General features: G+C 46.4%; 1 protein-coding gene across 1 annotated transcript in view; it reads right to left on the minus strand.

Moving 5' to 3' along the window:
* Positions 1 to 653: 653 nt before the first annotated feature.
* LOC118770503 (protein O-mannosyl-transferase TMTC1-like) overlaps positions 654 to 24,428 on the minus strand; it is a 94,902-nt gene continuing 71,127 nt past the window's right edge. Inside the window, exons 9-19 of the mRNA XM_036518221.1 lie at positions 18,045 to 18,212; positions 15,799 to 15,912; positions 10,493 to 10,636; positions 8,327 to 8,435; positions 6,611 to 6,713; positions 5,861 to 5,996; positions 5,319 to 5,463; positions 4,411 to 4,548; positions 2,615 to 2,737; positions 1,227 to 1,304; positions 654 to 971 (exon numbers count right to left, since the gene is read on the minus strand). Of these exons, the coding sequence (XP_036374114.1) occupies positions 849 to 971; positions 1,227 to 1,304; positions 2,615 to 2,737; positions 4,411 to 4,548; positions 5,319 to 5,463; positions 5,861 to 5,996; positions 6,611 to 6,713; positions 8,327 to 8,435; positions 10,493 to 10,636; positions 15,799 to 15,912; positions 18,045 to 18,212 (1,381 nt within the window). The 3' untranslated portion in view covers positions 654 to 848. The remainder of the gene's footprint in view (positions 972 to 1,226; positions 1,305 to 2,614; positions 2,738 to 4,410; positions 4,549 to 5,318; positions 5,464 to 5,860; positions 5,997 to 6,610; positions 6,714 to 8,326; positions 8,436 to 10,492; positions 10,637 to 15,798; positions 15,913 to 18,044; positions 18,213 to 24,428) is intronic.

Consider the following 24,428-nt stretch of genomic DNA (forward strand, 5'->3'; position numbering starts at 1 on the left):
TAAAATTACAAGAAAATAGCCATTTTCTCCAGGTTTTCTAGCCTAGCATTTATAAATGCAGCAGTTGGTTTGGAATGCTCATACTCAGAGTCCTGACAGAAACAAGAATATGCCACACTAACAATTAAAACAAAGTAAATTTTACAATCATTGCACTGGTACTTTCTGGATTCTGTTTTACATTCCTTTTCAATCACAATTTTCATTTGGAGAATCCAGTTTGCATATTGAATTGGAAAAACTTTGATGGGATTTGTGTTATTTAAATAGTAAACTCTTTTGCTGTATTCTGTCATATCTAATGACTGTTAGATGTCAGAAAGGACTCTGAGATGAAATCTACCAGAGGAAAACCACTTCACTTGCAGGAAGTGAAAACAAACAGTTCCTTCTGAACTCTGAGTGGTCAGAGAAGTGCCATCCTTTATACTGTCCAAAACACGCCACCAGGACAGAGCCGTGCTCTCCCTCATGTTTCATTTGACTTTTTCCCATGTCAAGTGATACTTCAGATGCATGTTTCATTTTTAACGAAAGTGTGCATTTTCCACCGTTGTCCTGCTGTAAATTCAACACAGATGAGATGGAGTAAGAAAAAAACAGTGTCTCCACTTTAGTGCAGCATTGAGGTGGGTGAGGATTTAAAAAAAAAAAAAAAAAAAGACATCAAAAAGCAAAAAGTCTGTTTAAAGCTTATTCAGGCTGCAGGAGGAAGACCTCCCTGGTTTATTGTGGGTCCTGTGGGTGAAGCTAATCCCTCATGATGCCTGACCTCAGGACCACGCTGCACTGGGCCCACACTGCACCTCCACACTCCCCAGACTCCGGGCCCGAAACCCGGTCTCTGCCTACGCCCCGTTCTGCCTCTTCTCCAGCCGGTCCAGCTTGGCCAGGTTCTCCTTCAGGAGCTTGGAGCCTGGCGACAGCTGCAGGGCCTTCTGGTAGTACAACCGTGCCAAGGTGTAGTCTCCCTGGAAACGCAGGCCAAGAACCACAAACCCCATCAGTACCAAAGTGGTTAAAAAAAGGTAGAGCCAGAACCACAACCTTAGCAGGCTGCGTGATTAAGGTATAGGGCTTTGGAACAGAATCGACGATCCAGTCAGGTGATGAGATTCAGTGAAGACCATGACTGTGGGGTTAAACTGTTGGATCACACACTCCTGTACACACATTTCTGGAAAACAATGACTGAGTTTGACAGTGAATTCGTATCAAAGACTCACTTGGATATGCTGTATTCCACCCATATTCATCCAGGCCTGTGATTGGTCAGGATTTAGCTCCACTGCCAGCCGGTAGCTCTGTGTAAGATTAAAGGATGGAATAATAATTCTGTCAAAATGAAAACCAGGTAACCAATGTAAAGAAGCTAGTACAGGGCTGATATGATAGTCTCTAGACTTCTTACAAGAACTAAGAAGTGCTGTGTCCTAGGCTAGCTGGAGATCCTTTGAGTTGGTGCAGCCAGAGAGTAAAGCATTACAATAGTCATAAAGACACATCCTGAAACACGGGGAGGCACTGCGGTGCGGTTTACTCGGTGCAGTTACCAACTCTACCACTAGATGGCACCTAAAACCTTTATGACACAGTTTCCCCAAATCAACCCTGCGTGGTCGAAGATGACTTTTTGCACCAACGCTTTGGAAGAAGGACAACTCCAACACAAGAACAGGAACACTGGCACTAGGCCACAGCCCCTGCAGAAGACAATGCTAGATTTACTGCTGAAGGAAACTTGTAGGATAAACTTGCAGACTATAGTACAATGTACTCTTCCTCTTGACTGGAAAATGGAGCAGGAAGTTTTAATAATTCTGCTCTGTCTAGTCATGAGAACAGACTTTCTACAGCTAAAAAAAAGTGGTTTGGAGATTTGTTATTTGTATGACAAAATAATTACACCATAGATGTGTCACTTCTGATCTCTGTGTAGAAAAACATAAAAACCTTCCTTCCCTCGGTATGTGTCCCACTAGGCTATAGGCTGTGTTAGGCAGGTAGTAGCAGTTGCTCCTATTGAGGTTTTCAAAATGAATGGTTGTGTTTATTCTCTTGAATGATCAGTGGTGATAGTCCCTTTGGCCTGGTTCCTGGTTCCTGCTGGTATGTATTCAAGCTCTTTGTTACATAGTGTGCATTCAGTTGGATACAAATAAAATGTTTTTAGAAGATGTTTCACTTGTTCTAACACACAATGCAAGCTTTCTGTTTTCAAGTATCTTATCATGTAAGTATCTCACACGTCTTAAAAACTAAATTGGACCTGTGTGGGGGTTGTGACCAGACCCGCGAATGAAAGTGAGAGTGTAATACTGTAGGTGCTCAACTCCCTGATCTATTAGAGTGGCTTGCAAGACCTAAGAAGGAGAGAGGTTTTTTCCATCAATATTACACACAGAGTTTTTGGGAGATAGGTGACCTATAATGTGTGCATATTTCAAATGGAATCAGATATCTTTGAGTGACCGTTTATACAGTAATGGGGAGAGAGGTAGGAGAGGTGGAACAGAGGGAGTGTTATCATTCAGGAAAGACTGATGGAGCTGGAGTGAGAGAGAGAGAGAGCGAGACAGAGGGTGAGGGGGAAGGAGATAAACACAGTCCCCACCTCAAAGGCTTGGTCCAGCAGGTTCATTTCTCTCAGCTGATTCCCCTTGGAGAAGTGCAGCTCGGCCATCACCATGGGGTCTGCAGGGTTCTGCTGCAGAGCCTTCTCCAGGGCATCGAGAGCCTGAGAAACAAGCGCGCGTACGCGCACACACACACACACACACACACACACACACACACACACACACACACACATACGGACACACACACACACATGCACATACACGCGGACACACACACACGCACACACACACACAAAACCCCCCTAGTCATTTACTGTTTTTTTTTTTATCACGATACAATCACAGTTCCCAGTGAGTTATGCTCGTGTACTTCCCGTCATAGTGAGGGCTGACTCTGGAACAACCCCTAGCACTGCTCTTGTAGCTGAGGCACGCATCTGTGCTGTGTTCTGTGTTCACAGACAACCAAGTGCTACCGTGAACCAAAAAACTCTGCACCAAACTGTGGATGGCTCCAGGGGGGCACTTGTGAGAGCAGCCATGCTCGACCACCTCTATCCTCCTCCCAGGTCGTCTCGCTCCCAAAACAGTGAGCTAACCCTCACCTTCACCACGAGTCTTTAACCTCACAGAGAGTGAGGATATTTGCTGCTTCATCAACATCTTCCTGGCTCTCCGCACAGCCCCCTGCTGATTTAGTATGAATCTGAATCTCAACATTAAAATATCAGGCTCCCAAAAATTTTTTACGGCCTCATTTGTTTGCCCCATTGACTCGGGGAACAGCAGGACCTGGGACTGAGCTGGGAGAGCCGATCCCGTGAACACGCGAAGTGATTCATTTTTAAGCATCGGCCAGACAGAAGAGTAATCAATCGCTGTAATTTACAGCACGCTGAATAAGAAGACTTATTGTAGCTACTGTAAGCTGCATTAGGGAAAATGCTGAGATTCTGCTTAACTGCTCCCACAGCAGTGACGCCTGAGTGAGAATTAAAATACAGGACATTAAAAAGACAGCATAGTCTGCCGTAATACACAGTCTGGACCTCTCTGCTAAAGGGACTCTAGCCGGTCTGCATGTGGCTCGTTATAGCAGCTTCTGGTTTTCTCAATAAAGCAGAAAGTCACTGAAAGCTATCCTGATCCTGCTGTCCTGTACCTGCTCAAGAGACACACAGCTGGAGAAAACGGGACGTTGATGAGAGCAGACTACCACAGTGAGAGACAGACAGCAGAACAGACTGCCACGGTGAGAGAGAGACAGAGAGAGACAGAGAGGGAGAGGGAGAGGGAGAGGGAGAGGGAGAGAGAGAGAGAGAGAGAGAGAGAGAGAGAGAGAGAGAGAGAGAGAGAGAGAGAGACAGAGAGATAGAGAGAGAGACAGAGAGAGACAGAGATAGAGAGAGAGAGAGAGAGAGAGAGACAGAGAGACAGAGAGACAGAGAGAGACAGAGAGACAGAGAGAGAGAGAGAGACAAAGACAGAAGAGCAGACATCATCGGTGAGAGAGAGCCAGGCTGAGGTTCCTGAGTAACTCCTGAGGGCACTTGTTCTTCTCTACAGCCTGGGCTCAATCCCAGCCATGTCATTGGCTGATGATGACCAGGCCTGGACACAGCCGTGGAACATGCCGGCTCTGCTCCACTGGGAACAGGGGTGAGCAGGTTTGCAGGGGTTACTGATTCATGGTACTGTACCATCAAAGAGCAGAATAAAATATTTTTGCATTTCTACATAGACAGATGTATCAGTAAAGCTAGCACAGCTGCAGGGGGGCACACCAGCTGTAGGGTGCCACCAGCGCGCTGCCCAAACTCCGCCCCCATACCTCGCCATGGCTCCCCCGCTTGCTGTAAATGGCGGAGAGCAGGCGGTAGCACTCCACGCAGCCCGCGTTCCTCGATATGATCCCGAAGGTCATCTTCTCCGCCTCTTTGGTCCGGCCTGCCATGGCGAGGACTTGGCCCTGCGGGGGGGAAAACCGGCTTGCGCTTAGGGAGGGGGAGGTGGGGGATCTTTATTATATCAGAGCCTCTGCAGACAGACATTGTTGGCCAAGGGGACCCACAGACCTGCCTGCCTGTCTGTGTGCGTCCGCCTGAACTGATTCTGCTGCCCAGTAAAAACACTCAGCCGGGAGATAAGGCATGAATGAGGAAATTGAGAGATAAAAGGTACTGTAATCGGCCTCCCTCCACCGGCACAGCCTTGCAGTTTTGACCTCAGCTGTGCCCCGTTTGAATCTGCACTACTGTTCTGGTTTAGTGGCCTGCACATTCATGGTAGATGCTGCCTCCATTCTAGCCACTGGATTAGGGTGCCACACTAGACTGGCTGTAGTGTGCTGCTGTCCTGAACTGGGAAAGATTAGCACATAAGTTTTGTGTCAAAGACACCAGCACCTGTCTTTTGAGCCGTCCAGGCTAGAGCATAGCATCCGTTAATGTTACTTGCACAACGTCAACCTTCTCATATTTGGTGGGAGAATGCAAGCCTGCCTGGGGAGTTCTGGGTAGTGTAGTCTTTAACCGCAAGCTTAGTAGAACTATAAAGCCAGGTCTAGTATAGCATAGTGGTAAGGAGCACAGCTTGTAACCAAGAGGTTGCTGGTTTGATTCCCTGCTGGTGCACTGCTCCTATATAAATGGAAAACAACAGTAAAAATTATAACTTATGCAGGTTTCTCTGCACAAGAACATCTAATAAATACCAATAAGGTAATGTAATGTCTCTCACCAGAGCCAGCCAGATGTCGGCACTCTCAGGCTGGAGGTCAGCGGCTTCGCGGTACACCTGCAGGGCCTCCTCATAGCGCCCTGTGTTGTAGTACAGCGCTCCCAGAGGCGTCAGGATCTCCACCTTCCGCGTGACCTGCAGGGCCCTGGGACACACAGGTCACAGGTCAGGATAAGGTTAAACATGGTTATCTTTTTCTCTTTTTTTTTCCTAGCAAAATTTTCATTTAATTCAGAATCAAAACCTTGACCAATTACACACAGAACAACGGGTTTATTACTTGGGTGGCTGGTTTGCCCTCACAGAATCAATATTTATCCCCCCCCCCCCCCCCCAACTCCCACCCCTTGAAAAGCCAACAGTACATTGGCTACATCCACAAAATTCTGTGTAAATTGGTCTGTCAGAGATGTTTAGAGTGTGTATCTGGAAGCGGTCCGTGCTTTCCCTCCGTGCTGTGTTCCGTACTGGCCTCTCAGGAGCTGTGCCAGCTGCCCAATCAGAACAGCCCGCAGTGTGCGTGATGCCATCTCACTGCTCACCTCTTGTACCAGGCCTCTGCTTCCTTGTTGTCAGTGGAGGACCGCAGGAGCCGGCCAAGGTTCACCATGGCAACGTAGTGCGTGGGTTTGAGCCGCACAGCATGCTGGTAGTGGATGGCTGCTCTTTCTCCGTCACCTGTATAGACAAAGTCAGAAACTATGCATTAATACGTGTACCTCCAGATATCAGGAAGCAAACCAGAAGCACACTCACTAGTGTTCACACCACTAGTGCACACACACACAAACAGACACAGGGACACTAATTACCTAAGCTGTGTCTGTCTCTAATTTGTCTGATACATTTTTGGAATGAAAAAACTCATGTCAAGGGATGACATAGAAACTGACAGAAACAGATTTTACTCGGGTAGCAACAAAGCAACAGCATTAGCTACAATGTCACCATTTACTCATACTATAATAAGGGTAGCATTGGTTCCCAGGTCTTTGCTACAGCAAGGGGCTCTGGGTCGGTCTGATAGTTGTGGGGTTTCCAGGTTTTCTGCAGTATTTGTGAGCAACTATGAATACAGCACTCTAAATTTCTTCCAGTGCAGGAGAAAGAGCGAGCCACAATCAAACCTGCTTCATATAAAGAGCCTACACCAGGCACATTGAGTTTTTTTGGCTTACTGTCTCTTAATGAGAGGACAGGAGGGTGCTTTCATAAGGGTTATGTCTGAGCAAGGCCATTTTGCACCAGTATGAAACATGTTCTCAGTATACCTTGTCCGGAGCTGGGCTCACCTGTGTCCACCAGGAAAACCCCATAGTTATTGTGCAGATCTGAGCTGTCTGGACAGCTTTCGATACCTTGCAAATAGATCTCATTGGCTTCAGCAAACCGCTTCTGTGTGAACAAAACAACAATACACAACAGAAAAGAGGAAATAATTACCACACAGGCAACCACTTGTTGTAGGTTTACTCTGAACAACAGGCTGAAACTCACAGCCGTGAAACTCTCATTTCAGAATGCACACAAAAGAAACATGGTAGACTGATTCCAAATCAGTCACAGCCTAAATGTCTGTGCTAACAATGTCTGCAGGACCGCTGATGTAGCACTTCACCAGTCCAGCCAAACTAAACCAGACCAATTAAATTAAATGTACACTGTCCCAACACAGTTACCACTGAAAGCCAACATGAGTGTTATGGGAAGAGCTTCTAAACGTGGGTGGAGCTACTGGCTATGGGTCGAGGTTGTGGCTGTGGGTAGACCAGCAGGGTTTTCTTTTTTACTGACGTTGAGTTGTAAGGAGCCCAGTGAGTTATCATGATGAAGAGTCCCAGTACTCTTCAATATAACATTCATTACTTGTCAAAGGTCAGGGTCCAAAAATGATTTTATCACATAGACAGCTGACAAGTTAAGAAGAACACTGAGAGCAGTTTTTTTAAAAGATGTTTCTTGCAGTAATACTGCAAAGGTAAAAAGCAAAGAGACTTTTCTTATCAGTCCACTGAAAAGGTCCTGCCAGTGAAGGATGCGAAACTCCAATGAAAAATAATTGGCTGCCATAGATAAAAACATGGTCAAAAAAGCACTACATCCTCAGAGTGCTGATTTTTTTCCTGTTATAAAACTACATTCATTCATTTATTTTTGTATGTAATGGAAAAGGCAATACCAGGCCTTCCTGTAATTGGTGTCCTATTGTATGTTTCCAATGTAATGACTGCAAACAGCACAGGCTGAAACACTACAGCGGTTCTATTGGAAGTAAAACCTTTCAACATGCTCCACCAAAAAACCCACGTGTCGACGTTGCGCTGTTAATACAGCATTATGATTTACGAGTGATTGCAACCAAACAAATAAATAGATAACCAGGAGCCTGTGGACAGATGTAATCTGTGAAATTGTTTCTGGGATAATGTGGGATAACGGCAGGCAGTGTGGCTGGACTGCATTACAGTGAGCAACCCCAGACAAAGGCGCTGTCACTCCCAGAGGCAGGATTAACAATCTAATCCGCTCTTTTTAATTTAATTTCGCGACTGTGGCTGAGCCGCAGCGGAGCCTCTGACAGCCACCGAGCTCCTCTCCCCGAGACGCCGAGTTAAAGATCAGGGGAGGGGAGCTTGTGTGTGTGTGTGTGTGTGTTTGTGTGTGTGTTAATGTATGCATATATGTGAGTGTTGGTGTGTGTGAGCATGCTTGTGTGTGTGTGTATGTGTGTGTGTGTGTGTGTGTGTGTGTTTAGGTTTGCATATGTGTGAGTGTTGGTGTGTGTATGTGTATGCACATGTGTATACATTACACCTCTCCGCCCAAAGCAAATAACCTCCATCTGGATGTCGGGTGGCAGACGCACCTTTGCACTATCCCCACACAGCTGGTGGGGAGTGCAGGACCTAAATGGGGCTGTAAAACCTCACCCGAGACCCGTACCTGTGACTACTGCTGAACTCTGCACATGAAGCCGTCCTCTGTGGGACAGGAGGTGCGTTGGTTACCTGCTCGGCGTACAGGGAGGCCAGGCTGGAGTAGGCGTCGGCAAAGTGCGGCCCGTACAGGATGGAGTCTTTCAGCAGCTGCTCCGCCTCCTCCTCCTTCCCCTGAGACCTGCAGCACCGCAGGGAGCCGTGTTAGAGACATCACCTGGACGCAGGGATCGCGTGTCTCCTCCCACAAACACACTACCAAGCAATCCCAGACCACAGGAGCGATTCATCACCCGGATATACTAACACTCAGCACTCATGTAGGAATGTATTAACACAGCAATGATAACATGAAATCCTAACACACAGCATATACACATATACACAGCATATAGAGGCGTATGATTAATGTGTATTATGAAACTTGTGCTTGAAAACACATGAATGTGTAGAGATAAAATATGGAATATTTCTTCCAAATGCCAATATCTTCTGAATCTTTGCAATACAGTAAACAGTATTCACTTTGTGTACAAAGCTGATCAGAATATTCAACGCCTGTGTGTGCATATGTTTGTGTGTATGTGTGTGTGATCAGGACATTCAACGCCAGCTTGATCAGATATGACAGCCTGGTGTGTGGGAAACTCTCTGATTCCTCAGCTGCATAGGAAGGAGTACAAACGATCGAGACTCCGTTTGATGTTCTCTCTGAGCCGTTCTGCACCTGCAGCATAGCCTGCTGACACCTGAGGACCAGGGGACCAGGAGAGTGAGCGCGGTAGCTAAGGAACACATCTGTCAGTGTTGCGGCTGCCTGATTAGAGAAGGAGCTCAGAGTACAGGAAGCACCAGAGGTGTGCTGTATGCGGAGGAGTGTGATCCCTCTCATTAGCACAGTGAGGAGCGACACACAGACACACACACGCGCGCACGCACACACACACACACACACACACACACACACACATACACACACATATACACGCACACATATTCACAGGTATGCGGACACAGACGCACACACATACACATTCGCACGCATGCGCATACACACATACACACATATGCGCACACACACACACACACCATTCCTACACCTGACTGAAGCTTGTGTGGTGTAGGATTATTTGTTTCTTTCCCTGCTGACTGATCTGAATACAGTTTATGCAGATCCTAATCATTAGCTGTGTAGGTGTGACAGGTCAGGAGATAAGGGCTTTGTAAAGTCTGATGTACTGATACAAATGCTGTGCTTCTCTTTGTTGATCTACAAAGAAAGAGACAAAGGAAACAGAAAACTAATTTGGAGCACACTGCTGGAGGCCAAAGCATGCAGGAAGCTAAGTAAAGCTTTTAAATGTCTGTCTTTACATTTCTGCTGTCAAAAATAAGTAATCCCCCTTGTTTTTTTTATTTTTTAGCATGCCTCTGTCAGCCTCTTGCAGGGGTGAAATCCACTTTGAGAGGATTTTAATTAACACTGGACCACGCGTGCACTCCACTTCACTGATGTTCACGCTAGACGGCCGACAAACTAACTAATGCAATTGTGCCCTGGCTGAAGAACAAGCTGAGCAGGCGATATTTCAGATCTTCAGCCACGGCAGTGTGAATAACCCTTGTGGCGATGCATATCCAGACTAAGCTATTTCTGCCCGCTGAATCAGTTCGCATCACGATCAAGATGTTAAAATGTGTGATGTTGTCTTCCCCTCAGAGGTGAAGCTCCTGGTGAAGGGACCGTGCTACAACAGCAGTCCAATCCGAGGCTCTAAACCCCCCCCCCCCCCAGAGGGGGGGATTCACACTGACCTGCACAGACTTGGTGCTTCCTGGCTGGAGCTCTGTCTGTTCTGAGCTGCAGGAGTCGACTGACCAGCAGCTGGCTGTGGTGCAGCATGCTCGGAGCAATTTATTACTGTGAGTAAGGCTGCGAGGTTGTGAGTCCTGTTGTGTGTGTAAGTGTAGTTTTGTGTGCATGCAGGTGTGTGTGTGTGTGCGTATGGAAACATTTTGTGCATGTATATGTATGTGCATTTATGCATGAGTGCAGGGTGTATCGGAGTCAGTATATGTGAGTGTGTGCATATGCTCGTAAGCACAGTTTTGTGTGTAGTGTATGTGTGTGCAATCCCTCCAGTGTGCAGATGTCAGTGTGTGTGTGTGTGTGTATACTGTATGTGTGTATTGTGTGTGCCTTGCTGTGTGCAGTGTGCAGTGAAAGTATACACTCACTTGAGCAGATTCCCCAGGTTAAAGAGCGCTCTGTTGTGCTGGGGGTTGATCTCCAGGGCCGTCCTGTAGTGGAGCTCAGCCTCCTCTGGGTTATGCGTCAGGGTGCCCAGGTTATTCATGGCACTGGCGTGCCGAGGGTACAACCTGCAGGAAAGGGGGGGGGGGGGGGGGGGGGGGGCGGGAGGAGAGGAGTAGAGAGAATGAGTGAGGAAAGAGTGAAGGCACACGGTGACTGAGCTGCTCCCCAAAAGGCAGCATCCATTGTCTCCATGGCAACTCCTCCCTGACTCATCTCTGTCATCACCATGTGCTTATGAACCCAGCCCATAGCCATCTAGAGGTGCCCACTTCCCCCTTCAATACCTATCAGGGTCCCCCTGAACCGCAATGTCTCTGAAGAAAAGTACCTAATGCAATTAGCATTGATCTGCCAGCATTTTCTAGCCCTGATGTCTCAGCGGTAAATGGTGCTGTACATTCACTAAACCTCATCCATTACAAGTTTAACAAAATGCTGATTTAATTTGTGATAAACTTCCGAAAAATGAAAAACTAAACTCCTCACAAGCAGGCAATTGCTCTCAAAGCAAACGCAGTTTAGACTGAGATAAAAGGGAGGCTGATTTATTTTCCTGGCACAAGGACAGCGATGGATTACTGGAGGTAATGTATTGTCCTGCGCTGTATGGCTGCTGGCAACATATTTTACCCTGCCACTGTGACACACAAATACCTGTCTGAAATGTTCCTCTCAACCCCATTCCCGCTCTGTAGTGTAACTCACCACAACTCTGACTAGAATTTCAAATGAGCTCATTCCAGTTAAGCAATTAGAGAAGCAACCTTTACAACATCTCAAGAGCATCGCCGCCTGAAGAGAAGGGGGACGTGGGAAATAACAGCAGTAAAAGGGATGAAATGGGACATAAAGCCCTCGGCAGTCCCTCGTAAAACCTCTCAGTTAAGCAGAGGTGTTAGCGTGCTACGCCTCAGCCAGCTCCTCCGACTAGATGACATCACAGATACCTCCAAAGTGACTGTGCGCATGTGTGTGTGAGTGTGTGCGTTTGGAACATGATGAGGCTTACACATACACACACACACACACACACACACACACACACACTGTGGGTCAGGTCCCTCTCTGGGCTCAGAGTGACCAAGCCGAAGAGCCACCCGGTCCGCTGTGTGTGTGCGTGTGTGTGTGTGTGTGTGTGTGTATGTGTGTGCGCATGCGTGAAATATCAGCACATGCTCTCACAGCAACACACTGCGCCCCATAAACCCATTAATTACACTGTCAGGAAAGGGAGGTCACCCTCCGGCGGAGACACGGCTGCAATCACATGCTACCGGAAGAAGATGCCAAAAACGGGCAGAACAAATGGATCCCTGCCTCCATTTAAAAACGGCGCCCCGAACCTCCTGAAAAAGCCATCCCTGAGATTAATGGAACGAGTGCAGGTCAAGGAGCTAGAGGGGCGTTATGCTCCTGACTGTTCACTTTAACTGGCCATCCATTTTCCAGCGGTATCACTAAATAACAACTTGACAGCCTGTCTGAGAGCAGGGGGCTCTCCAGTGCAGAGCAGGGAGGGGGAGAGGTCACCCTGAACGCTGATGTTCAGACATGGCGGTCAGGACTCCCCCTGAGGGTGACCCCTCATGAATACGCATACAGTCATCCCATCATACAGTAGCCTTTTATGGGGCTGGGTGTTCATGGGAGCGATTTGGGTTAAGTACCTCATCTCTCACAGCCACCATCAATAAATATGTATAGAACTGCCCTGAAATGCTATCATGGCAAGCCAAATACATCAATAGCATCCAAGTCTGTCTATTTTAAGCAAGGTCACAGTAGGCCATCGCACTCTTGGGGGATGCCTTTGACCTTCAATCCCCCTGGCTACTGGCCAGTGGAAGAGATGTGATTGTTCAGTTCAGGGCCATGAAGGCCCTCATCACTGACCTCAGGGCTCAGTCAGGAGTATTCCCCTTCGGCCTCTTGTCCAGTATTGATTTCAGCCCCTGCTTAAGGAAACCTCACAGTTTCTGTGAGTGACAAGCTACGGACAGCTGCTCTGAGCATACTGCTGTGTGGGCCCGGGCCTGAATGCACTGCTGCCTGGGCTGAACACACAGAGCATTCAAAATCTACTGATTTCAACAGTGAATAAAAATCAACTGAGTCACGCACACAGATGTCTTTCTGTAACAGTATGATGTCCACTGCCTGTAAGACTAAAAACCAATAACCTACTGACTTCAAAAGTATGTAAAAATCAACTCACACAAATGTCCCCCCTCAAACAGTCTCACAGGCAGTGCACACCATCATAAAAATAAAAAAACACAGCGCGTTCAAAACCTACTGATCCAAAATAAGGTAGCAAAATCAACAGAAAGTAAAAATGGAGCGAGCTCAGCCACCGTTAAAGGTGGAGCGCATTTATCTGAAACAGACGGCACTCCGCTGGCTGGCATTTGTTTTGTGCACACTGTCCTCTTCCTCTTCTGCTGTGTGCCGGGCCGCTGGACATTAATCCCCGCATGCGTTTGCCTGAGCGGTGAGAGACAGAACAGAGCTCCCTCTCTCCATCAGCGCAGCGGAAGACAGAGTCCCGGGAGTCCCGCACTGCGGGGTTTCTCCTCACCGCCATCCGCAGGACGGATGCTTTTGAAATGGCTAATGGGAAGGAGTGGCAGATTTAAGCCGGACCTGTGATGTATGAGGGCAGCCTAATGCAGCAGGCGCTATAGAGAAGCTTCCGGAGGTTTGTGGTTGTGGTTGCTTATCATGTTCTCCGTGTTCCTCTGGGCTCCCTGTATGCGTGTGTTTGTGTGTCCTGTAGGTAGCACCAGTGTATCGTATCTGCTGTCCCAGCATGCATCTGTCCTCACACTGCATGCCAGGTCACTCATCAGACAGCTGGGTGGTTTTACCTCCTACATGTGCGTGCGCAGGCGTGCACTTTGTGTGTGTGTGTGTGTGTGTGTGTGTGTATATGTGTGTATGTGTGTGTGTGTTTGTGTCCCTGCTTGTCAAACAGATCACGGCCTGTCACACCATCAGTGCAGCGTGTGAAGGTTAAACCTGCTCCAGGGAGCTGGCTGGTCACATGGGTAATGAGGACCAATTGGGAGCCTGCACTACGGAGGCTTTCATGTGCCTCAGCCCCCTGCTGCTGCATAACAAACATCCATCAGCTCGCTTTCAGAGGAGCAGACAGGCGCATATACTGTACCAGCCATTTCGATATATCACCGGGAAACAGGCAGATACATCACAGCTTCAGGGAGATATAAGAAGTCTAATGAGAAGAAGAGGCCATTCTGCCCATCTACACCTGTCATTTTACTTTTGAGTGTATGGAGCACAGTGTGAAGCCTGGCCTAGGGTCTCTGCTTCCAATACCAGCACTGGTGAGCAATCCCACGCATTAATACTGCATGAATAAAACATAATTCCTGGTGTAAGTGTGAAATTTACCTTTAATAAAATGGACTTCAGATTTTATTTCTTGCTGGAAGGTCTAAGTGAAAATTAATGCATTTTTTCATTTCAAAAACTCAATTCAGCCCCAGCAAAGGGTGTCTCCAAGGGTGCCCGCCCCCCCCTCCAGGGGGCCCAAGAACTTGTCTCAAGTCTCCCTTTGTAACTTATTTATGTTTGCTATCTGAAACCAGTCTTGTTGCTCTTCTCTGTACTTCTTTTCAAAGCCTCATAGCTGATGCCCAGAACTTGATACAGTAGAAATATATTGACACATATGCACTGCCTTCAGATAATATTAACAAGACAATAAGTACAATAGAAGGTAAAGAAAGGAAGGTAAAGGAAGTTGTGTTATTTATGGATTTTATGCAATGCACCTTACGTTGTCTTTGTCTTTCACTGTCTGAATGTAGCACCATGGTCCCAGGGAAATGTTATTTCAACCCTGGTGTATACTTGTATATTGATGGGCTAATTATAAAAGCTCTCTTGACTCTTTATAAGCTTTAATACTCAGCACCCTGGCATATGTAGTAAAAAAATACTATTTGCATTTTTATTGCTTTACTGAACTATCTTTTAAAAATATTTGGTGTGTCCTCTTGTTTAAAACAATAGACTTTTTAAAATTCTGTCTTAAGTGAGTAATCTATTTATTCCAAAAGGAAAACAGGGAAAGAAAACATGTTGAGAAAGAAATCGCCACCTTGACTAATTAGATATACATTGCATAGTTTCGCAGTCTACAAGTTGCACCCAATTCATTTTACTTAAATTATACTTTTAGAAATTTTATTTTACAGAAACTAAACTCAATGTTTCTGAGGGAAAGTTATGCTGTCTGCGATCCTTTCTGAACTGAATTGAGAATGTATAAAATGCGTCATTATTGTGGCCAGCACTAACATAAAGACTCCAGCTTTAATCAGTGCTTGCTTCCCTTTAAAAGAAATGGACATAAAGTATTCTCTATTCAAACCCACACAAATGAGTACAAGTACTGACAGAGCCAGATGGCTCATGGGCCCTGGGAGACATCCTGACTGTTTCATGAATAGTTTTTTGCTTGTGGTCTGCACCCGGTACACAGAGAGAGATTTGGACTGTTTTATGAATGGTCTGTGATCATCACTTGAACCCAGCCAACAGAGAGATTTTCACAACTTCATGAAACGTTTACGCTTGCACAACAAGATGGAAAGCCAGAGAGACAGAGAGAGAGATAAAGGGAGAGAGTGAAGTTAATGATTTGTGTTTTGCAGAGAGGTCCAGAGGGATGGCCTCCTCTGCCAATGTCTGTGTCAATGGTCTCAGCAGGCTTAGTAACACCATGTGATTCTAATACACTCCCCTGACACAAACACACACACACACACACACAAACTGGCTGCAGCTGTCAGGGGTATTGTGATCCTGGCAATAATCACAGTGGCCAGCTCCATCAGAATGCACTTTGCTGGTGAGGATGTTGCCATGGAAACCTGGGCAGGACTGCACCATGCCACCCAGTTGGCTGCCCAGCTCTGGAATGAGGCTTACCGTCCAAATTCTCCGCACCCCACCAGCCAGCACGGGAGGAAAAAAGTTTGTCCAGAGGAAAAAAAAGCAACACAAGGGGTGATAAATTCTGCCCTGAAGTCTCTGACACTACCAACCGCAGGGCTGAAGGCCTATCTAAAACCCTCCCAGAGACCCGCAGCAGAATGCAACACAGGCCAATCCCAAAGTGCCAACACATCAACAGCGGTCAGTAAGTGCTATGAGAGGCAGCATATAAATGTTCAAATACATGAGTGTCGAGACTCGCCTCAGAGCAGTTTTGTAATGATAAATGGCTTCCTGGTTGCGTCCCTGATCTTTCAGGAAGTTGGCGTAGTTGTAGTGTACCTTGGCATTGTGAGGCACGGTCTGGATGCCAGATCTGGGACAGAAGGGAAGAGTGACATGTTCAGAAGGAATAATCATACATGTACACACACACGTATACAAACAAACACCCACACACACCAGCATATACACACACTCACTGGCACACACACAAATACACATGTACACGCACACACACGTACATGCACACATACACTCGCACATAAAAACATACACACACTCAGGCACACACACTCAAATGTACACACAGACCGCCTCGTCTATGACTTAGCCAAAGCACACAAAGAGAGAGAGGAAAAAATAATAAAAGACAGAAGTACATGCAACCAAGTTGCCTTCTTGCTAACCTTGAATTTTAAACAGCAAAAAAAAGTTGTCACAGAAAGCGAGAAAAAGATGGAAATTCAGAGAAAAACATTACAGCGCTGTACTTGACCCAGGTATTGACAAGGCTGTTCAGCACATACAGCAATGCATATGTGTTCACTTAAGCTAACAGCCATTCACTACTGAAGAATTCACTACAAGAATTCAAACATTCTTTCAGCCTAATAAATATCCAGGAAAGAGAATTCTCATTTTGCCTGGGCGACTCATTAAAATATTACAGCTTTATAAATGTTTATTGGTTATGGGTTTACTGCATTAGATCATACTGAGGTGAATATTTCCAGAATATTTCCAACAGCCCAATATCTTTGTATATGAAGGCTGAATGTATTTGATTGTATTGTATTTGAAGCTAGTTATTTGCCATCATTGTGAATAAGCCATCAGCATGTGTCACATATACATCTCCCTTTGTTGACGTCTTTTTACACTGCTCAGTTTGCAAACTCTTATCTCCTGAAGAATCCATACGCACAATCAGAAATTACCACATCAAAAGCAACCACTGATTGCTAAAATGCTTGTCACATACATCTCAGGTGTATAAAAAGGGAATATAATACACTGCAGATGGTGTTATCTTCTCAGAAAGGTATCAGATATTTGAACGATTTCTGTATGTTAATGAGTGCCAAAGCATGTGATTCCAAATGTATCTCATCAACTGGTTCCTACAAGCAACAAAAATCACTAGGCACTAAAACCACCTGTACAAGGGCTGAATATGTTCATGCTAAAGTAAAATACTGTGGCACATTTACATGGCTGTATAACCACTCGCATCCTTTTATTGGCCAGAATTGAAATTAGTATACACTCATGAACACTGTAACGAAAATCTGAACTTGGTTTGCATAGTGGTTAAGGAGCAGGACTCGTAACCGAAAGGTTGCTAGTTCGATCCCCGCTGGGCCACTGCTGCTATACCCTTGGGCAAGGTGCTTAACTGACAATTGCCTCAGTAAATATCCAGCTGTATAAATGGATAACATTGTAAATAACTGTAACCTATGTAAGTCGTGTTGGATAAAAGCGTCTGCCAAATGAATAAATGTAAATATTACCATGGAAATATAATTAAAATTATATTCATTCATATAAGATTTAGTCTATGAAGAGTGTTCTATACAATACAATCAATGAAAGTGAAAAGACAATACAAAGAAAATGAAGCAGGCACAGGGGAAGTCATGCACATTGCACTGGGTTGTATGAAGCCTCAGATCCTCCGCAGGACTGCGATGCTGTGTGCTTATCTGCTCCGGAGATGGAGGGATAAATAGATCGATAGATGGTGTGCGGTGCAGACGCAGACGGCGATACCATCTCCTGCATGGCTGTTATGAGTAATGCCACCATTCAGAATAATAGCCAAGTTTTTGCTCCCGACATTGAAATTCAAGCAGGGTAATAATCCAGTCTGAAAAAAGTGCATGAAGGAAACTCTTTGCCAAACTCTGGAGGAATAATGAGCAGTGAGGGGGAAAGCACTGCCTGAGAAGGCCTTTTTAAAATAGCTCTACGTGGGTGATAAAGACCCCCTGATATTCCATAAATCAGGTCTTTGCACGCACACACACACACACACGCACAGAGGGTACATTACCTCACATCTCTCCTTCCCTCACTGTCAGACACTTACACACACACACACACACACACACACACTCATACACATGCACATATGAACACACATAAACTCACACACACATACATGCAAATACACACACATATACACACGCACGCACAAGCGCACGCGCACACACATGCTCTCACCTAAAGAGGACCTCACGGGAGAGCCAGATCTCGTTCTGCTGGACGGTCTTCCAGGAGAAGAGCAGCAGCAGCAGCAGCATGGAGACAGTGAGGGCCGTGGCCCCCCACCTCCCCACCAGAGAGCACAGCCTGTTCAGCCCGTGGACCACCAGGATGCAGTACCCCATGCTGAAAGACAGGGGGCGGTAGAGTAATGATTACTACCAGCACACTGGAGTACAGTATCAACGTGCGCGCTGCCAGAATGCGGTAATCCATAGTAAAAGAGCACGGGGGGGGGGGGGGGGGGGGGGTAGGGGGGTGGAAACATTTACATTTGGACTGGGTGGATTAGAGTGGTGGTTAAGAGAAAACAGTTACACCACCACAGTCAGCTTCTGCTTGATACTGTGCTGCCCCAGAGCTGATATGAACGAGTGGTCTCTTAATATTCTGTCCTGGAGAGTTTTAAAATGAGCACCTCATTGACTGTACGACTAAGAGCCAGGCCCAGTACCTAAAACTGCAGTACTGGGCGGGAGCCGTGATTCATGTGCATTTATAGTGTGCAGCACTGAGGAAGGCTGTATGAGACAGGGAGAGACTTTTTACAGCAACGAGAACTTTATATCCCTTCTGCTCCCATAAGCCTCTGGGGCAGCAGCAAGGACATGATCCACCAGAACCAACAACCCCACCATCCCTGCAGCCCTGGCCTTCCCACAATCCTCACTTTAATACCTCAGACAATGGTACACCGCTTGCAGGCAGGACTGGTCCCTCTCCCCTGCATATCCTGGGCCTCCCACGCTAAGCCGACTGCAGGGATCTCTCAGCTAATTGCACATCCTTTTCCCTGCCCTTTCGTTATCTGATGTGGCGTCAGGCAGAGGGCAGCCGAATGGTGCTCTGTCTCTTAGAGGTGTCCTCACATGTTCATGAGCCGGGCATGAACCACAGTGACGTGCAACCAATAACAGGGCACAAACATATGTCCCCAGAGGGCCCCCGGGGAAACATGTTTTCAATTAACCTTCACTGTTCCCTCCTGGTAATAAGATACTCTCTTTATTGAGGCGATGGTCATTAAAGAAGATGAATCGTAAGAGAAAATACAGTAACTCTGGCACACAGGTGCTGCTTATTTTCCACAAGAAAAATTAGGCATCCCAACATCTTAGAGCAACTTCCCCTCTGTGAAAACCGAAGGTTTGCTGTGAGGCTTGTAATGAACAAGCTGGAGATTCCACAGATTACAAAAGAGAAAAACACATAAAAGCTCTGTGCTTGCTCTGTCCTAATTACCTCCAGCACACACACACACACGCATGCGTGCACACACACACACACACACACACACACACACACACACACGCACACAAACACACACACACGCATGCGTGCACACACACACACACACACACACACACACATACACACACACATGCATGTGTGCACACACACACACACACACACAGAGGTAGATTTATCAACGTGGATGGATAAACACTGGCTGTTGTCTGAGGCAATACAATAAACTGTAACTCTAACTATAAACAATACTGTAAACTGTAAAAGTAAACAGTAACTGTTTTAATGGTGAGTGGCCATCTCCCTCAGCCATCCTCATTGCTGGGGAGAAGAGGTCAATGCACTTCACAGCACCTCTGGATAGCTTTGAGCTGTAAGGCTATGGGTTGGGTGTGCTTGAATGGGAAGCTTTCAAAGTGTTTTTACTGAATTTCCAGCTATACCCCGCCCTAATCCTTCCATCGGTGTCAAAGGTCACCTGCCCCTGGTTCCTTCCCTAAATGGCAGTTGCTAATACAGTCCAACCAAGAAGTCCCCGTGAATTAATTTTTTTTTGTAAATGTCTGTTGTTTGGGCTGAGCAAAAGAGTTTTCAGGTTATCAAAAATGGAAACGGAAGCAGACAAAGTTATAACTCCTCCACATTGTTTTGGCATCCACTTACTCCTACTCCTGCTACACTTGAATTGAAGATCCAGTCAGCTGGTTTGTTTTGGTCAAGTTGGAGGCAAGTGAAATTACACATACTTGGCCATCGATTGCAGCTCCACAGTAATAAGATTACTAGAAATGTGTTTAAATCTGCTAATTTGAGGAAATCAAGGGTTTCGCATTAGGGCAATTAGCCACATCAATACTTGTCTCATCCATTCAATACTGTGTCAATGAACGAGGTTTCCCGGACCATGTGAGAATTCACTCTGCGCCCTGTGCCTGGTCAGTTCTCCACTGCACCGGGTGTCTCCACCTCTGTGTTTCCCCCTGTGCTGAAAAAGCAGATTCTGCACATGGACAGACTAGCTGCTTAAATCAGCACTTCCACCTGTGCAAATGCAGTTGGCTTCAGGGGAGATTATATACCCACCCAGCCGGAGAGTTGCTTCTTTTATTCCATAGCTGCGTTGCAAGGAATGACAGCTGTCAAATGCTTATTCTGTGTCTCTCCTCCATTTCATAAGGTTTCCCACAGCAATGCAAAATAACAAAGCACAAATAGCCTTCTTTACCAAAGGGTTTATTCATGGGAACCGTATCCCACTGGAAGGCTAGTGAAAATATCCAGATTACTCACAGTAGTTCTGCTCGGACCATTTTTGGCCACATTCTCATTGTAAGAAGAGCTGAGAGAGAGCTTGTCTTCCCCACAGGGGCTGACGCCCAGGCCTCCTCCACACATCCTATGGCACTACTGAAAACCCTGTGCAGAAGTACACCACCCTGACCCTTCTGTAAATGCATGTGCCCTTACTGAAATACCTTTAAGGGCCTGGAGGCCACCAGGTGCTGGCTGCCAGAAGGCCGTTTTGTGTTCGGAGGGTGTTATGGCTATGATGCGTATACCATGAGGCAGAATGGCGGTGCTGTTCTGGAGAAACAGTGACAGTGCCCCCGGCTCGCTTGTCTGATTCTCCCAGGGGGCCGAGTGGCAGAAGGCTGCCCAAAGCTTCAGGATAGAGCAGAGCAGGAGGAGATGAGAAGCCTGCTGTCAGGACAAATGAGAGGCAGGGCAGACCCCAGCTGAGCCGCAACACACCTACATTAAAGCAACATTGCAGCAATGTTATTGCCTTACTGGTGTATACAAAAATGTGTCAATAATGTTATGAGCTAGCTGGCTGCGCATTTTTCCGAGAACCGAGGCAACCTCTAACCAGTAGATCCCATTCTTAAGACATTCAAGGGATGCCACGTTAGCTCGAACATTCAACCTGATGATCAAAAAACATCACAGATACTAACAACATACAGCCACCAATTCAATCTCCAATATGATGTAGAAACACCCTCTCCAAAGACTAATTGAAGCAGCGCTTTGAAGTGAAATGTGGGTTATCACCATTCACACATTTGCATTTATAAAGATTTCTGTCCTTTCACTTTGCCAGCGTTTTAATGCAAATCAAAGTCATTTTGATAGACTATAAATGTTGACACAGGCAAACTATTTTCACAGACCGCTGCCCCACTCGCCAGCCAGAGTGAGGTAAACATCTCTCTCTCTCTCTCTCTCTGCCCTGCTCAGTCTCAACGCCTCCGATGTGCTAATTAGCATTAGCAGCACAGGGTCACCTGAAGCCATCTGAGGCTACATACACACAACCTTCCCCGTCTGCTGTGTTTGTATACACACACATTTTGACAGCATGTGTTCACTTCATGCTGTTGGCTCCCCTTACAGTAACCAGCTTTAGTCTTTCAGAGTCATTCGCACTGAAAACAAGACCACAGAGACCACCAATACAACAAACAAGCGGTCTCACCATGGCCCAGTAAGTTCAGGGCCATGAAGAACGTGCCATTAGCTATCCATGGGTCAGAATGTGGCTTTACTTTACTGACCCCAGGATTACTCCAATCTTATGACACTGTGATTGTGTTTTTAAACACTGAGTGATCTGGCTTTCACTGGAGATCAGATCGAGAACCCTCTAACATTCAGTAATAGTTTAATAGAGAGGAAACAGTGCCTCAACAAGCCTGTCCTTGGAGTCAGAAAACCAATCCAGTTTGTTGTGTGTTTCCTACACGGGCCCACACCTGATGTATTCCAACAAGGGAACTATTTCAAGAAGCAGTGTGTTAATAATCCACTTCTCACCCACTCCTTTGACACTTCTTGTTTATCTCAGAGCAATTTCCATTTGGGATTCAAAAGATCTGAGGCCTCATTACATGTAAGTAATGATCAGTATCTGGATTAAAACCAAATGGAAAGAGATGGGAAAAAAACTCCTACATGTTGTGGATGTTAACCAGGCCATGCCTGTCTCCTATCAGATTTTCAGTCAATTCACCCTTTATGAAACCTGAGAAAAGCAATCAAAGTCCTGGTCGATGCGCAATCCTCAGATCTCCCACTTAGCTTGAGTAATCAGAGACCTGGTCAATATTCAGTCGTCACCACATCCTTTTATCTTGAGTACAGTAATCAGAGACCTGGTTGACGTTTGATCCTCTGCTAATCACTAACCAGTTTTAAATTTCCCTCAAATGCCCATTGCCTCATGGTAACACATGTCTTATCTATCACTGGCAGGACTGAACTGGCCGTCTATGGCCAAGCCACAATACCCCCATCCACCAGATCGTCGTTTCTGTCATAATGCGGTGGATGGGGTCTCTCATTTCTCACACTACATTCGATCAACACTTTCTCATCTGGAATAAATTGTGTGGTTAACTTGTGCGGTTTATGAATTGTTTGAGTTTTTAAACAGGGGCCTGATTTCCTCTGACTGCCCTTGCACAGGTGGGAAATGGTCTTCAACAGTAACCAAATAAGCACTTACACCGCACCGTAATTCAGATCAATACCCTCCAGCTATCCTAAGTTACTCCATTTGGGATAGAGAGAGAGAAAAGAGTGTTACAATTAACGAGCAATTTGTGCAATCCATGATGTTTCTTTTACAGCAGATGGTGAATTTAGTGGGGTTTTATTGCTATTTGACTGCACTTTTATATCAGTTATACCCACACAGGGGAGAGATGAAGAGTTCTGCTGACCTAATGGAGAATTTCACAAGGCCACTCCATTTATCCTGAGAGGGAGAGTGCTGTAGAGTTAAGGAGGGTGTAAATGATAGTCTCAGCTTCACAAACACGGACAGGCTACAGATACACTGTTCAGATCCATACTCATACTTAGAGGAAACCAGCAGGCTGTGATGAGTTGAATGAGAGGGTACGCTGTGCTGTAGTTATATACACAGCCTGACAGAGATGGAGCAGTGTGGGAGAGTGTCTGTCTGTCTGTCTGTCTGTCTATCTGTATGTTTTGTGTGTGGATGCTATATACACACTCAGACTCACACACAGACAAACACGAGCACACACATACATACATACATACACACACGCATAGACACACACGCGTACACAGACACACACACACACACACACAGAGGGTTACCAGTGTGTGGAAAGCTGTAGTATCAATGAGGAGGTTAGGCCAGCAGGGTGCACCATCTCAGCCAGCTCTGTAAAACTCCCGAAAGTTTCACTTTCAGCTCAGCTGGGCTCTGAACCATACATACTGCTCCTGCTATATCACACCCATCTGCCCAGTTTCAGCCTCTGCAGTACTGAATGTAAACACAGCTTCTTCATTCCTTCCACACCACCCAACACTTTCCACTCCGGCTTCAGCAGCAGAACCATCCAACCAGGTGCTCACACACACACACACACACACACACACTGCTTTCAGAGCATACGGGGAACGAATTCAAATACCTCTTCACGCACCCACAACCTTTGACACCGCTTTAGAAACAGTGACATGTTTCTGAGCCTAATGCCCCGCCCTGGGGCTTTTCCCAGTCCGAAAGGCAGCAGACAAAATACAGAGTGCCGGGAAAGAACGCGGACCGGCCGATTTCCACCCGACACCCTTGCAGCTCCGTCAACGCGTGACAGTGGGGTATGCCGGGGGGGGGCAGAGAGGGAGGGAGGAAGAGGCGTCTGTTTAAAACCCGCTGATTTATATTATTGCCTGTGCGCGTGAGCTGGAGCAGCAGACAGCCTGCCCGCCATCACTCCTCAGCCGACCGGTTCCACTGTCAGCACTAACTGCCGCGCTCGCGCAAATATTTACCCTGCCTCTCGGGGACCCAATCACAACCCGCCGCACTAAAACACCCAAATCAGCACGCTGTAAATGCCATCCTAAGTGGGCCGTTAGGCCGTCCTTCAGCTGTGAAAATCAATCACGCACGGAATAGCCCGCTAATGGCCAATGGGTTTTAAAGGTCAATTGAGAATCCCATCCTGGCATTTGCTTGTAGAGGTTCCACTCCCGATGTTAACGATTCCACATTATATCTGTCACAGTCCCGGTTATAAGTCAGCCATCAGCACGCTCCCTTTTTCCTGA

The sequence above is a fragment of the Megalops cyprinoides genome, chromosome 23 (genome assembly GCF_013368585.1).
Source record: "Megalops cyprinoides isolate fMegCyp1 chromosome 23, fMegCyp1.pri, whole genome shotgun sequence".
NCBI classification, from domain to species: Eukaryota; Metazoa; Chordata; class Actinopteri; order Elopiformes; family Megalopidae; genus Megalops; species Megalops cyprinoides.